Source organism: Ylistrum balloti, unplaced genomic scaffold (genome assembly GCF_031769215.1).
Source record: "Ylistrum balloti isolate Yb309-2 unplaced genomic scaffold, AGI_CSIRO_Ybal_v1 Utg369848, whole genome shotgun sequence".
In the NCBI taxonomy this organism is placed as follows: domain Eukaryota; kingdom Metazoa; phylum Mollusca; class Bivalvia; order Pectinida; family Pectinidae; genus Ylistrum; species Ylistrum balloti.
Window position 1 is genome coordinate 349,325 of NW_026782002.1, and position 14,897 is coordinate 364,221.

A 14,897-nucleotide genomic window follows, 5' to 3' on the forward strand; every position below is an offset into this window, starting at 1 on the left:
TTTCCAGTCTGTATAACAGTGTTGATGACATTTCAAATAGAAAAACCTTTATTTTTCCTAAACGTGTAGTGAAACATCATTAATCTTTCTAATTGGACTCACAGACGGTAATGAAAGTCACTGTAGCTGTGTAAGTAAATACATCTCTGGAATAATGTTCGTTTCCTTATATGTAAATATATGATGTTATACGTATCGTATATAATTAGTCAAACAAGATATGTAAAAAAACTACCTAGACAATTTATAAACAAAGCGTCACATCTGAGATGATTCAATGTTAAAAAGATACAAGGTGGATGCAAAGTATTTGTTATCCAAGAACGGTTAAATGCATATGTTAATGTTGATATATATATATATATACATTACCTTCAATGACTAAAAATAGTCTGTTCAACGAAGAGGAAAGATAATTTTGTTACACTTGTTATTACTGGTGATGTTCCATCGTACCTGTATGACAACTGATTAACTATTGCACTAAAACGTGTATATTATATACATATCGACTACAATGTGATACTGATATTTGGTTTATTCTGCTTCACGTCCTATAAACAGCTAAGGTCAATTCAGGACGGCCTCTCGGTGTATGTAAGATGAGTCCACGTATTAAATGTGTTTGTTTCTATGATACCGAGAATAAACAAACACTTCAATAATCGTTTTGATAACTATGTGATATGTTCCTCTAAACAAATGTATATCCGATAAACACATAGATAGTTACATTACCTTAATTACTGGAGTAGATATGACGGATATATTAGAGATACCACACACAGATATCACAGGTGCGTGATCATGATATACCATGATGTAATGAATATTGATTACAATGGTCGCTCTTTCTTCCGATATCTAAATAGCGCATAGGAGTAACTATGCATTTCTACTATCAAAATCAAAACTTGTCAAATGTTCCATAAAATTTGAATAAGTAGTTGAATATGTTGAAGGTATGGTTGATGGTAATAGATAAAGATGTCATGTCATTTTTAAGACGTTAAATCTTTTGAGACACGTAAATATATACATTAAACATGTAAACAATGTGGTGAATAGTTTATGCCTTAACCACACTCCAGTTATGATATAAGCGTTGAACGTAGCTCGAGCAAAAACCCGAGTGAGCGGGTATCCTGCCATTGGAGAACCATCCTCTCTTTCTATAGATGTTCAATAGGAAATAATGAATAATGTGACATAACATGGTAAAGCATTGTAACATGTACCCGGAACATATCAATCAAGAATAATTCTAGATACAAGTACATGTTAGGACACAATGGCCAATAATATTAAAGGTGTACTAAACGATGGCCTTGTTGTAAGCCAGTCATCAGCTATATAACCATAGGGCATCTCACTATACCATATTCTAGAAACAGCATACTTACCTGCTGTTGAGTTTAAACATTTACGTGTATTTTACGTATATAATATGAGTACTACTGATATGAAACGGGGGAAGATCACGAGTTACCAAATAATGACCGATAAGAGAGATCAAGAAGTCAAACCGAATTATTTAGAGATAAAATTAATTTTTGTAAAATGTTTTATGCAGTTTTGACAAAATGGTGCAAAAGCCAAAATTGATAACCCTTATATAATCGACATCGATCCATCTCAGTCTCGAGATAACGTATTGTAACAACTCTTTCTCTAATTCGTCTCAAACCAGATTTTGTGAGACAGCTCGTATTTGATGATATAAACTGATCTTGAAGATATACAGATAACATATCATTTTGTTTTGTATTCTGTTTCCTTTTATGTATGTATTACATTTTTTTCATCCAACTTAAAAATCACGTATTTACAATATGCAGAAGCGATGTAATGTGTTTGATTAAGTCAGTATCAGCTAAGGTAAGAATATGCTTGATGAAATTGATATGAGATACTGTTTACTTTTGAAATGTCATTTATTCATAATGCAGTATTGTAGTCTTTTTCTGGTTGTGATACAAAATCCAGGCTGTATTTCCTGTCGAGTGTACCAGATTCTTTTAGGTCTGACGTCATTTCAGAACTGTCTTTGCTGTCGACGTCGTTGGGCTTTACCCTCAGAAACCAGTGTTTGATAAATAATGGTTCCAATAGTACTATAAGGGTGGCCAAACACGCCATGCCTCCTAGAAACCAGAAGGAAGTATTCCATGTCCCTGTAGCGTCCTCAATCCAGCCTACGAAAACAATAAATAAATCATTTAAGATAATTGAAGGAAAATATACTTAATTGGACATTAGGTTTAGTAAAGAAGATACATTTTTTTTAATCTTCGAAATTGTGTGACTTGCATTGTATTTTTTGTCTTAAAACTCTTGTATTATATAGTCTTCATGTCCCTGTAGCATCTTCAGTCCAACCTACCATGTATAAGAGAAGAAATATAAACTAAATGGCAAGCAACATCGGCTTCAGGTGAGTAAATAAGCAATTAATAAGCGATAGAGAAATTTTCACCTTGGGCCGAGAATGAATTAGAATAAACTCGCATAAATAAAGCCACAACTCCCTGATGCTGCATTTTTGCTTTATTCTTAATGACAAAACCCGTTAATGGATTCATGCAAAATCTCTACACAAGTTGTTTTCAAAAGTGGTCTAGTGGCTTATTGACCAAATAACCTTGTCCGATGACCACTAATTACTTATTAGCTGTATATCTTAATTGTATGATTGTATATAAATAGGAACTATATCTGTTGAGTGGTTCTTTCGATATTTTGTCCACAAGCTTTGTGTCACGCACCTGAGGACGGCCGCACAACCAAACTAATTAGCTGAGGGTCTCTTAATAGTACATATAGCATTAAACTTTAAAAAAACAAACATAAAATGTCATCGTTCTTATGCTAGTGTTAGTAACAAATAAATATGAGAGAGGTGTGTCCTAATTTTGACATTATGATTGATAAATCCTATTACAGATACAGGATTGAAAAGCATCTTTGTTTATCACTCAATATCGCGCGTGATGTTTTCTAAATTTCAAAATCATATTAAGCATATCCTGTGGGTAATATTGTATATTTTTCTTCTTTTTCTGTTCAACCGCTATTGACGTTTCTATATTTACCTGCAATAGGTTGACATAAAACTGCACCAAATGATATGCATAGACATGTCAAACCAAAGCCACTGGTCAGGTCCGTCAGAGGAATACACTGTAACAACACGACCGCCATCAAAGTAAAATAACTCCCAGGGAACACACCTACTATCCCAGCATACACCGCGATAGCAATGAAGTTATTAAAGAATGGTATTACCATTGCTGAAACTGCACTCACAATAAACGTTAGTAGCAGCAATTTTTTCACAGGGATTATCTTAATGTCTACAATCCAACCAAAGAAAAGTTTGCTGATGATTTCCATCGCACCTGTTATGGACAGGGCAAAAACGACCTTTTCTTTACCGTATCCATGTGATATGATATGTGCCGGTAACACGGTGTATATTCCTATGTATGCAAACGTATTCACTGTATAAGCCATGGCATACATTGCAAACCGTGGATTACGAAATAAAGAAAAATTAAATAAGGTGGAAAAAGATAACGAAGGTCTTTTTTCCCGGGTTGTTTTGCAAGTTTGTTCAATTTTCACGTGTGTTTCCTTGCATTCTGATAAACTGCTCTCCTTTGTCTCCTCTTCCGTTTCGATTAGCGTGACAGATTCCTGTCCATTACTCGTAAAACTGCCGGGATTATCGGCAGGTACAGTTTTCCTGAACTTCTTTATAATCTGTGAAGGTTGTCGCAGAAGCAATGCAAATGCACAATTATGTGTTAACAAGCCGCCAATGATCATTAGTGCTCCATGTATCCCATATCTATCGATTAAAAACCTGTACATAATAGGAAAAAGGAAGCTTCCAAGTCCAGCTGTTGAAATCATAATACTGTTGGCTAAAGCTCGCCTCCTCTCAAAATAGAAGCTCACTATTGTATTAGCTGGAGTGAAAGCAAGCCCTCCACCAACACCTGAATTTGCAAGTGAAATAACTATTAGAATAATTCTTACTTCTTTTCATTCCATACTATCAAAGAACAGATACAAAAAATACTAATACTGTGTTTTTCTTCTTTGATTGAATATTGTATGGAGATTGATAAATAAATTCCTATGTTCAATTCAAATTAGCCTGCTTCCAACTTCTAAGATTGTAGACTCCGAATCATATCCATCATGGCCGCTGTTTTCTCTATCAGCATTAGAGAAGAATTTCTTGTAATGAATTCAGGTATACATGTGAACAGGTATATACTACACTGGAAAACACTTTTATCTTTTTAACACGTCTGCAACCTGACTCGACTTAATCAACAACTTGACTGGAAAGAAGGCACAGCTTCTGCGTCATCTATGGTTGAAAGCAGAGATATAATTTGCTAAATACAAATGAGTGGCATCTGACCAGGAATCCAGTTCGTCTCGTATTAAAACTAACATTCGTGATCCTCTAGATGAAAAAAACAAGTATACGTATACTACCCCCTAACTTGAAAATAAATTAAGTCACCTTGTATAAAGTCTAACGATTGTCTACCAACCTGCTAAAAGACCAATAGTTATATAATGGAGTTCCATATAAGGCATGAAAGCGCTGGCGAACACCCCAATTCCATTTAGGAGACTGCCGAAAAATATCACACGACGAAACGTAAACACTTCTGACAGACGATTTGCTAGAGGACCTAAATGAAGAAAGAAGTAAAATAAATCTATTTAGTATTGTACAGGTGATATAGCATCAGACAGGCAATTTTTTCATAATAAACGAAATCAAACTTAAGCTTGTTGCCTGTTGGTTCCATTGTTGTATATCTTGTTCTCATTTGAGAACAATACATTACTTATTCAGATTGACCAAGGTTTACATGGCAGGTGTCGTTGATGAAGCAGAAGACGCTTACTCTTCCGGAACATCTGGTCTTATTATCTTTGTACTTTGTTCATTAAATACTTATAAGCAATTCATATCAGTGTTTTAATATTTCACTTCACCAATTAAGACCTTTCAGTACAGCACACGGTCAATCGAGTTAAGTTCCAAGCAAAAGCACAAAGGTGCTGAGAAAGTCATCTATGAGGCTAACTGATAAAGTTTTAGAAGTATTGAAGCTAAATCGGTCCTTCACAATTCTACGTTTATTTGTGATGTAGATCCTCACTGCTAAATACATGAAATTTCACTTTTAAAGTCCACCATGTTATAAGGTATAATGGTTTCTAGGTTATCTGTCCTTGATGATCAGTATTCATCAAAAATATACATTTTTACTACTCCGATATACAACTTTGTTAATCGAAACCCATAAGGAAATATATGTATATTAAAGAAGGAAAAAGTTGTTTTTTTCACTAACTAATTTAACACTAAGAATCGCCAAAAATTAATTATAATCATAGAGCACAATAAAAATAGTTCTTTCTTTTGTTTTGAAGACTTTTTTGTTTCTTTACCCATCGCGAAGAATAAAAATGAGTTGACGCTTCCTATCCATGCTGTGTTTCCGGATCCGGTCCCGTAGTACATTAGAAACTCTGTGTAGAGGACGCCATACGCCTTTGCTGTCCCTCCAAGTAGCATGTAAATTCCAGACGAAGCTACAATAAAATACGCAATCTATTAAAACTACTACACATAGAGAAAAAGCATTGGTGAGATGCAACTATCAGAATGTTTCTCTTTTGGAAAGTTTTGATGAGGAGATATGATGCTGGGCCTTCAATTACAGTTGGCTGCTGACTATTTTGCCGTGATCACATGAAACTTTCTACCTAAATACGTGATATCAGTGATAAGTGAGAACATTATTGATGACTTTATTTGATTAATTTGACATGTTCGATGGACAGGAAAATCATCACTGGGTACGTACACTGCATCTTCAATTTAATTTTCAATTTATGTCAATATTTCTGACTCTGCTTCTGCCTCTCCCCATACCGAGATGAGGACAGATGAATCAGTCAAGGAGCTCGTAACCTCAAATGAACATAGCCGCCAGCTACTACAAGGCGACCCCACCTCGAAAATGGCCCTGGCCGTTCACAGGGCTTTAAACCTGGCAAGCAAACAGTTTTGGTCCACTACATTACTAGAGAATTCTGAAAGGGGGTAACATCTCGTTGACTCAGTTTTATAAATTATTCGTCACATGCTCTGTACATCATTGTATGTTATTTTTCTTCAATTCTAATTGACCGCGCACTTTTGACATGATCACGTAAGTTGAATAACGCATTGCCTTTGAAATAGTCTTACTTTACGTCGTTTATTTTCATTCCATTCATAGCATATACAGTGTACGAAATTGCAAATTTGCATTGCATCAGAAATTGCTAAGAGACGGCATCAAAAGGGGAACGAACGCAACTCTCGTTGACCCGCTAGATGTTTGTGTTTCTGAGAATATTTCCATGATCTATATCAAGGTTGAAGAGTCAAAGATGGTTACGTCTCACAAGGTGGCAAGTAATATAGTATCTCAATTGACCTGGTGGTTTTTTTTCAGACAAAAGGATGAAATAAGAAAGTGAGAGAGCATTATTAACTTGAACAAAACGTGATGGTTCTCAAAGAGTTTGAATTGACACTGTGTGCGGAAAGAAATAGAGGTGAAGGAATCAATGAATAGCCTCTACTGGATTGAAAGTTGGATATCAAATAATTTTTTCACTTAAGTTATGTTAATTTATAAAAATCACTTTGTATATACTGTACCTTATTGAAAATAAAAATAGCAATATAATAAATGATAAACTCACCAATGAGAACAATCCACGAATATCCAGAGTCCATCGGAGTGTCCTTGATACGATGGTTTGGGGACATTTTGTTCTGCTGTCACTGTAATACAAATTGTTGATCTTTGTGTCATAACATTCGTGATCATATTCCAATATTTTATAATTACTTATGAATGATGACGGATTAAAACGGCGATGCTCACATGGGTAAAAAAACAAGAAAATATCAAAATGACAATAAGAAAGAAATTTTGACTCAAAGTTGCAATTTGGACTCAAAGTCGATCAGTCGAAGTCAAAATGTGAACAAAAGCACGTATATCCTTAAAAAAGAGAATAAAGAATGACACCATAAGTACGATATGCATACAACAGGCATGTACAAACCTGCTTTAATAAGCGGCAGACACTGAATATCTGGGTCCAGAAGTTGTTTTGGTGACAATGACTTAGACCTGATTTCCTTTTTTGATACACAGTCGTTATATTTGGTAAACCCTTGAAAGATTATTTTATTTATCCTGCTGGAGAAAGTGAGACCGAGCATACTAATGTTTGTTACGATGGTCATTGATATGACCGGTCATTCTCACGCCTTATCTTCGTCAACTCCTTACGGTTTACCTACTTTCTATAGAGGCTTGGTCAATATCTGATCAAATGTTGTCCATCAATTCATGCTGGAGCAGGACTCTCCTGTTGTATTAACTACATGTTTATGACTATGCATAATTTGTAGATATGTTGAATATATATTTGTGTTCTTCGTATCTATAACAGTGTAAAGCATTTCTTCTTTTCTTTCACAATGGCGGACTTAGCCTATTCCAACCATTTTCTTGCCATGGTCTTATCACACACGGGTGTATATCTTTTAGAAAAAACATGCTTACAAGCACAGATGCGTATAATTAATTATCATCTGAAAAACAGTGTCGTTATTTTGAGTTGCTGGAGTAATTCTGATACAGACATATTAACCCCGTTTCTTTTATACATGTATTTTTTATCTGGAAACTTGAAATTGCTCAAATATTTGCAGATTTTGAAAGATTGTTTCATTAAGGGGAAATATTTCTTAAACCTGATTAGTTAGACATCACATAACGGACAGTGAAAATGTGTGATATTCAGTTTGTGATATAAACTTAGTGTCTTTTACAACAACAGGCTAATTTACGTTTATAATTCCAAATACGTTCTCTAGCGTTAAAGTAATATCTGTTAATACAGATAATATTTTGATGTTTATCGTTCGTTCAGGAGAGTGAAAAATTAGTCTCCCTATCCACATTCTGGGACCCAGTCGACGGTCAGCCTTATCTCTATACCTTATTAAAATGCTGTATATTTGGAGAATTCAAGAAAATTAAGCAAGTGGCTTGGGAGAGAAAATTTCTCATTTGGCGGTTTCTGAGAATACAGCTTAAGGAAGAAAAATATTCACGATCGAAAACTAAGATGAAAGAAAAAAAAATCAAAATATTGAATTAAAATCCTCTCTTTTAATGGTGAATTGCAGTAATTAATTTTTCAAGTCAGGATCATAATTAATTTTACCTTTTAGTCTTCCTCACCTTTGCTTTCAGAATTAGTGTGTTCCATTCAAACATCACTACACACCTTTTCGGGTTTCTTCTTCTTCTTTTTTAATACGGGTTGTTAAATTTAATAACATACATCAATACAAACATCCATAAACATATGTACTATTTATATAATTGGTTAATCTATCACTATCTATACTGTCAACCATATATATATATATATATATATATATATATGCATGTGTGTGGGTGTGTGTGTGTGGGGGGGGGTGTATGTGTAAATTATTAATTTTCCCCAAAAACACGTACAAATACATCAACACCGACACATTAAGAAATAAAGTTGATTTATATGAGATGCTACAGTGTATTTAGATAGGGTTGATTACGAACCTCTATCAAAATGAATGTATATATATGGCTCATTTAAATCCATCACAGTGCAGTTGTCTTTAACTTAATTACTTTCAAGTAAATATTTAACTTTTAGCATATTTGATTTATTTGCTTACTATTTATCATTGTAAAACAGTGTGATCTATCCACACCAATGGCGCTTAATCTTTGACAGAAAATACCGCACATCAACTAGTCTTCACTTCTCTTTCCCGAGTAATATTTAGGTGCATTAATATATGATTGGGAATTCAGAGTTGAATATAGCGACGGTTTCGTCAGCGTCTTTCCCGACCTTGTTGGATTCGATCCCTACTACTGACTGTAGAGGCGAGATTACTATAATTGTCTTTCCTGTTGACACTGGTGCAGCCTGATAGAATAGAGACTTCCAGTCGTTGAAGATATTAATATCGTTACCTCTGACCACAGTTAACATTGCTTCACTTCGATATAAAGTTTGTAAGAAATTACATACACTGTGTTCTTGATCGTCCTCCTTCTTCTCTCTGTCGAACCAAAAAGTGTATTAAAGATAAGCTGTTATTGGCCAAAACCTCTGTGATCCCAATTTCTCCCCGGCGACACTATTTAACGTAAAGCATCGATTGGCAAAAAGGGATCACGATCCAGCAAAACAGAACAGGTTACATCAGAAAAACTAATGGAAAGGAAATTCTCAGAATGCCTAATCATAGCAGTTTGTGTTATTCGGAAAGCTGAAAAACTAATAGATATCTACTGTCTTGATTGTCAACAGTTACCTGGTCCCGTCTCGCCCTGTATCACCGTCAACTCAGGTTCGATGGGTACAGCTTGTATTTTGTTTTCGAAGGAGGACAAACACTACTAATTTAAATGTAACAATTTATTTAACAGCAAACATTAATTAACAGGAATTATCAACAACGGCATAGGCCTATACCGACACAGAGACCCACATCTTACACCGAACACATAAACTTATCTATCTCTATACAAAATTACATTCCACCCAGCTATAGCTTCCCACCCGATAAAATAACGAATTACGCTACCATCCCCCGACCTACCTCAGAGAAGGTTTTCACCCTGTGGAAATTAATCAAACGCTCTGCACCCAAATTATTAGACATACAGCATCTTATACCCTAAAATGACAATACGAGACAGTTTGAACCAATCACAACACATCACCAGAGACAGAACACCCTTGACACGGACGAAAATGCAAGGAAAACAAGACAGGAGAACTTGCACGTGATATACATAGACCTCCGACAAAACGGGAAACAGGTGACAGGAAAAAACGCGCTTCCATTAGTGACGTCACCAATACCCGGATGTAAATCAGGGTAATTTGATCGCTTGCTTGATTAACATCTCGAAGCAGGTGTGAATCGGCGCGTTCAGACGGATATATCTCGGAAACGGATGGTCGAATTTCGATGCGGTTTTCGGCATTTTTTTTCTTATACAACAATAAATCCATTGAAAATCGAACCTATCAGCATTCAGGTTCCTCTTTAAAAAGACATTGTCTATAGTCGATAAACCCAGTAAACAATGTCATATCAATTTTTAATGTATAACCAGGGATGAGCTTTTTTCTGATTTGGTGAATATATGATCATATGACTAAAATAACAATGGTTTTGGCTCGACTTCTTTAAAAAGACATTGTCTATAGTCGATAAACCCAGTAAACAATGTCATATCAATTTTTTGTTTTTTCTGATTTGGTGAATATATGATCATATGACTAAATAACAATGGTTTTGACTCGACTTCTGTTTGTTTGTTCTACTCTTATAATATGGAAAACCGTTTTATTTTCCCAAACCATGGTCTGTCCTTTCCAGTTTCAAAATAAGGGACCGTTTGCGAAGATATACGGTTTGTTATCGTGGGTAACCAGATGTTATGAATATTGATGTTAGTAGAGTAGTCAAATACTGCCTATAATTTCTTTTAAAAATATGAGAAAACCGCACGGATGCAGAAATTTGTATACGAGGTTATACGCAAGCTGTGTACGATGGAAGGGAGATAAATCTTTCCAAACTTGCCGAATTTACATGGGTAATTAAATGACGAAGTACGCGAGCGGGCGGGCGGATGGACGGGTTTGGGCGGGTAGGGTTGGTGATTTAAAGGTTATAATAGCACCCAGATTTCACTCACTTACTTTCATTTATTCTTTTCCTGACAACTTTTAATGTTTTCATACGGTCGTATTTATTTCAACCACGTGTAACGATTGTTTTTGTTATTTCTTTCAGATGCAATACTCAAATAAGCATTTTCTCAGTTTTTGAAAATGCCATAATTTAAATATGTCAAAGGAGAATGGAATAAGTTTATATACGGATGCAATTGTTCAGTAGAAAGTTTATCTTTCTGCAACTGTCCGCCTTCTGATTGATGTGAAAGGAGCCATTTAATCATGCTTAACGTCTTTTGTGTGCTAAAATGAATTATCAAAAATGGCAAATTTGTTGGCAAATCCTTCCGATATGTGTTACAGGTGGATGTGAAAACTACAGGAATACATAATATATATATATATGTATATAAAAGAGTTTTGGTTTTCTTCTCCTTATAACTGTTAATTTATGTGTAAGCAAATTGATGATCTTAATTACGTCAATCACCATTCAATCACTTATGTTTGTAAGAGTTTTGTTTTCGTGGATTTCTCGGGCACGTGTTCACAAGATTCATTGGGCTATAAACTTTCCACGAAATTGAGAGTTCACCAAAACCTAAGAAAACTGTGCTCATATATAATATATGATTTTACAGTCAAGCTCTATGAAGTAAGTTTTTCTCTTTTATTGTGACTGTCAGTTGTTTCAGATGAGACTGTTTGTTTTTCAAAAGAGAAAAAAGAATCAGCGTTATTTGGAGGAAATGTTGTATGTCGACAACTTCAGAAAAAAATAACAGATATCTGAGAATAGAGACAGATTCAATTTTATTGTTTAACGATGATGTGTTAATACCTTATAACCATTTTAATTGTGAGATATACGTTCATATACTTGTGAATAATGACAGAAAGAACCCGCAAAGCAAAAGAAAAACTTTCATTTTTAAATCTGTCAGAAAAAAAACCCACCAGTTTTATCATTGTTAATATTTTATGCTAAAATATGAGGAACCTGTCTGCTTGTTCTCTGACTGGTGATGGATTTATAGAAGTTGTAAAACTTGTTTCCATATCCATTTTCAATTACATGTTTGATGTTACTACCAAAGGGAAATAAAATAAAACTTTTTAGTAACATGTCTCGCAAATTAGATATTTCAAAATTAATGTCTTCAAAAATATAAAAATAATGCGTAATTATGTAAGCATATAAGGACTATATATATATATGTTTGTGTGTTCAGTGATAAAACATACCTAGATTTATGTAAAACATTTTTGATATTTTAATGATCATCTGACATACAACAACTTGAAATGGTTTTTTTTTTGTCCGCTATAAAGGGCCGTCGGCGTCCATCGGCCGAAGGGATTATCGAGACACCTGAATTTACACAACCACTGCCGATTTAGATTTATAACTTTGTATTTGTTTTATGTCTACGATGTAATTTATGTAACATTTGTGTCTTGAAAAGGGACAGGTTGTCTCGAAAATTTTACAATTCGCTTGTCCGTACTGTTGCTATTACTTCATTGATCATAAATAACATGTGTGAAATAAAGACATGAAGTTAATGTATGATATCAAAACGTCATAATTAAAGTATGTGCATGTAATTGACGTGAAACGATAAACTTGTGTATGTGAATACAAAGTACATAGGTTACAAAAAGTACAATTAAGTTAGGCAAAGGACATAAAACTAAGATATATGATGCAAACATTACTTAGGTATGTTATCTACATAAAATTGATAGCTCTCCTTGATCCGAAACTAAACTGCTGTGTATGAAATTAACATAAAATTAGGTATATATAGAAATAAAATAGCATGCGAAATGATAAAAATATAGCTTCAAAGCTAGGTCTGTCATTCAAATGAAACAAGATTAACATTTTGTAATTGTCTCGTCGTATTTTAGTCAATTTTTATTCAATAAGAAATTGTCCGATATCGGAAATGGCCTTAAGATTAGATAGAGACAAAGACACGATATACGCTGAATAAACAAACATAAAAAAACTTGCATTAATTTAATTCTAAATTATTTCTTACACGGGCTGTCTGCAACCACAAACAATTTCAAACACTATTTATTTCTAGTAAAAACTAAGTTCGCTATGAAGAAGAAAAATCATTTATCATATATTTAAAGTTCTCTCATAAGAAACCATGGTTACATACCGTAAATGGTGAATGATTCGTGCATTAAAACAACTATAGTATACATCATAGTAACAGTACCATATATAAACACTCGACAGTAACAATCGTATTCCAGCAATATATAACTACAAATAAACACTTATGTTTACATATCGCAACTGATTCGATATGTTAGGGCCTGTTCCCATTATCACGATTTTCCTGCTAGAAGTCATCAATTAACGGACAAACTCGTAAAACAAGCTTTCAAAATTGCAGGTTGATATAAATAAGTTGGGTGTCGTCTATGAATTATAGGACGCTTAATCTTCCGGAACACCTGGTCTTATTCTTCTCGTCCGTTTTCATGAATCTCCATGTAGATCTTTCTTTTGTTCGTCATATTTTTTTGCTCTAGTTTTACTGAATTTTGGTTTACATCGTCATTGTGGTCACATTGGTATTTTTTTTCTAGGAATATTACTTAATAAAAGCAAGTACGTAATTGCAAAATCTATAAGAAATAAACATGCTAGTAACAAATGCAGTGGATATTAATCATATGCTGTTGATAGACTACTATTCCGCTTGAAAAACATAATTACAGGTACGTTGATTCACCAATTGGTATAATATAAATACCCGGCACATTATGATTATTTTGCTCATTGACATGATGCGTTGATATCGCGGGTATATCTGCTGATTTAAGTCCTTCATGTTGATTCGCCTTTGGCTTTTCAAATGTAGCCTCAAAATACTGATCACCGAAATCTTTTCCGTATTTTGGTGTGAATTTTTCCTTCAGTAACTTTGTCTTGTTACGTTTCCAGACAAGGTGAAAAATAGGCTCTGCTATCACAACGACCCCGGCCATTGACACAAACATCCCAATGATTCGGAATGACAAATCCCATGATCCTGTGGCATCTTTTAACCATCCTACAACAAGTATTACAAATGATATGTAACTTGTGTTAACCGCAAATTTTAAGGGTTTTAAAAAAATATTACCACTTAAAAGTTAGTCACAAAGATAAGGTTTTTATCAAATGAGTTTTCAAATAAATACAATGGCTTTAAATGGAGTGATAATTCAAACTAATTATGTTTATAATTTGTGATATGGACAAGTGGCAACTAATTTAGATGACCTGAGGCGGAGGCTCAAGTGAGCTCTTCCTATAGACTCAGTCAATCGCCCGGTGGCTGTCGTACGTATTTTTTCTTGGCAGATTCTGATGGAATTTCATAGAAACGATCAGCAGATGCTGATCAATGTTTGTCATGCTTTAAAAGTAAATGAAAGTCAAGATGGCTGCCATTTTCGCCATATGTAGAATCTCTTTTGAATTAATAACTCTAATACTGTACTATTATAATGATATTTATGAAACTTTGTATGAGTGATCAGTAGTTGAAGTGATTTTTTCATGACTATTTTTTCAAATAATGGTAACTATGAAGGTGAAGAAGTGGACAAAATTTGGGATCATTTCAATGAACGATTGAATTGAATTAAATTGTAATTTCTCTCTATTAAACTATGTACATGTATATTTGCTGCTAGGGGATTCCAAGGGGAATTTAAAGGAAAATTCATCGCTATAACTTTTCTATAAATATTCAGAATGTATCTTTCCACTAGGAAGTATGAAGTCACTGTCAGTTTAACTTGAAGCACTCTAACATGACAGGAATGTGTTCAATTAATCAATGTATAAAATATCTGAATGAAATGGAGATTGATTTGACAGATGAGGTTTGGTGACCTATATTTTGAACTTTTGTATAACTCTACATTGTAATAAGATGTACAAAGAAAAGTGGACAACATTGATTGATATATCTGATTTATTTGACGTCTCGTGACCTATATATTGATCTCTGAAATAATTG

The 14,897-nt window shown here is 34.2% G+C and overlaps 1 protein-coding gene across 1 annotated transcript; it reads right to left on the minus strand.

Annotated features, from left to right (window-relative positions):
* Positions 1-1,938: 1,938 nt before the first annotated feature.
* Positions 1,939-6,859, minus strand: LOC132545466 (monocarboxylate transporter 12-like). The gene is made up of 5 exons (XM_060209147.1): positions 6,793-6,859; positions 5,485-5,628; positions 4,572-4,715; positions 3,093-4,001; positions 1,939-2,195 (listed from the first exon to the last, which is right to left on the minus strand). Exons 1-5 carry the CDS (start codon positions 6,857-6,859, stop codon positions 1,939-1,941), a joined length of 1,521 nt encoding a protein of 506 aa, XP_060065130.1.
* Between the last annotated feature and the right edge of the window lie 8,038 nt (positions 6,860-14,897).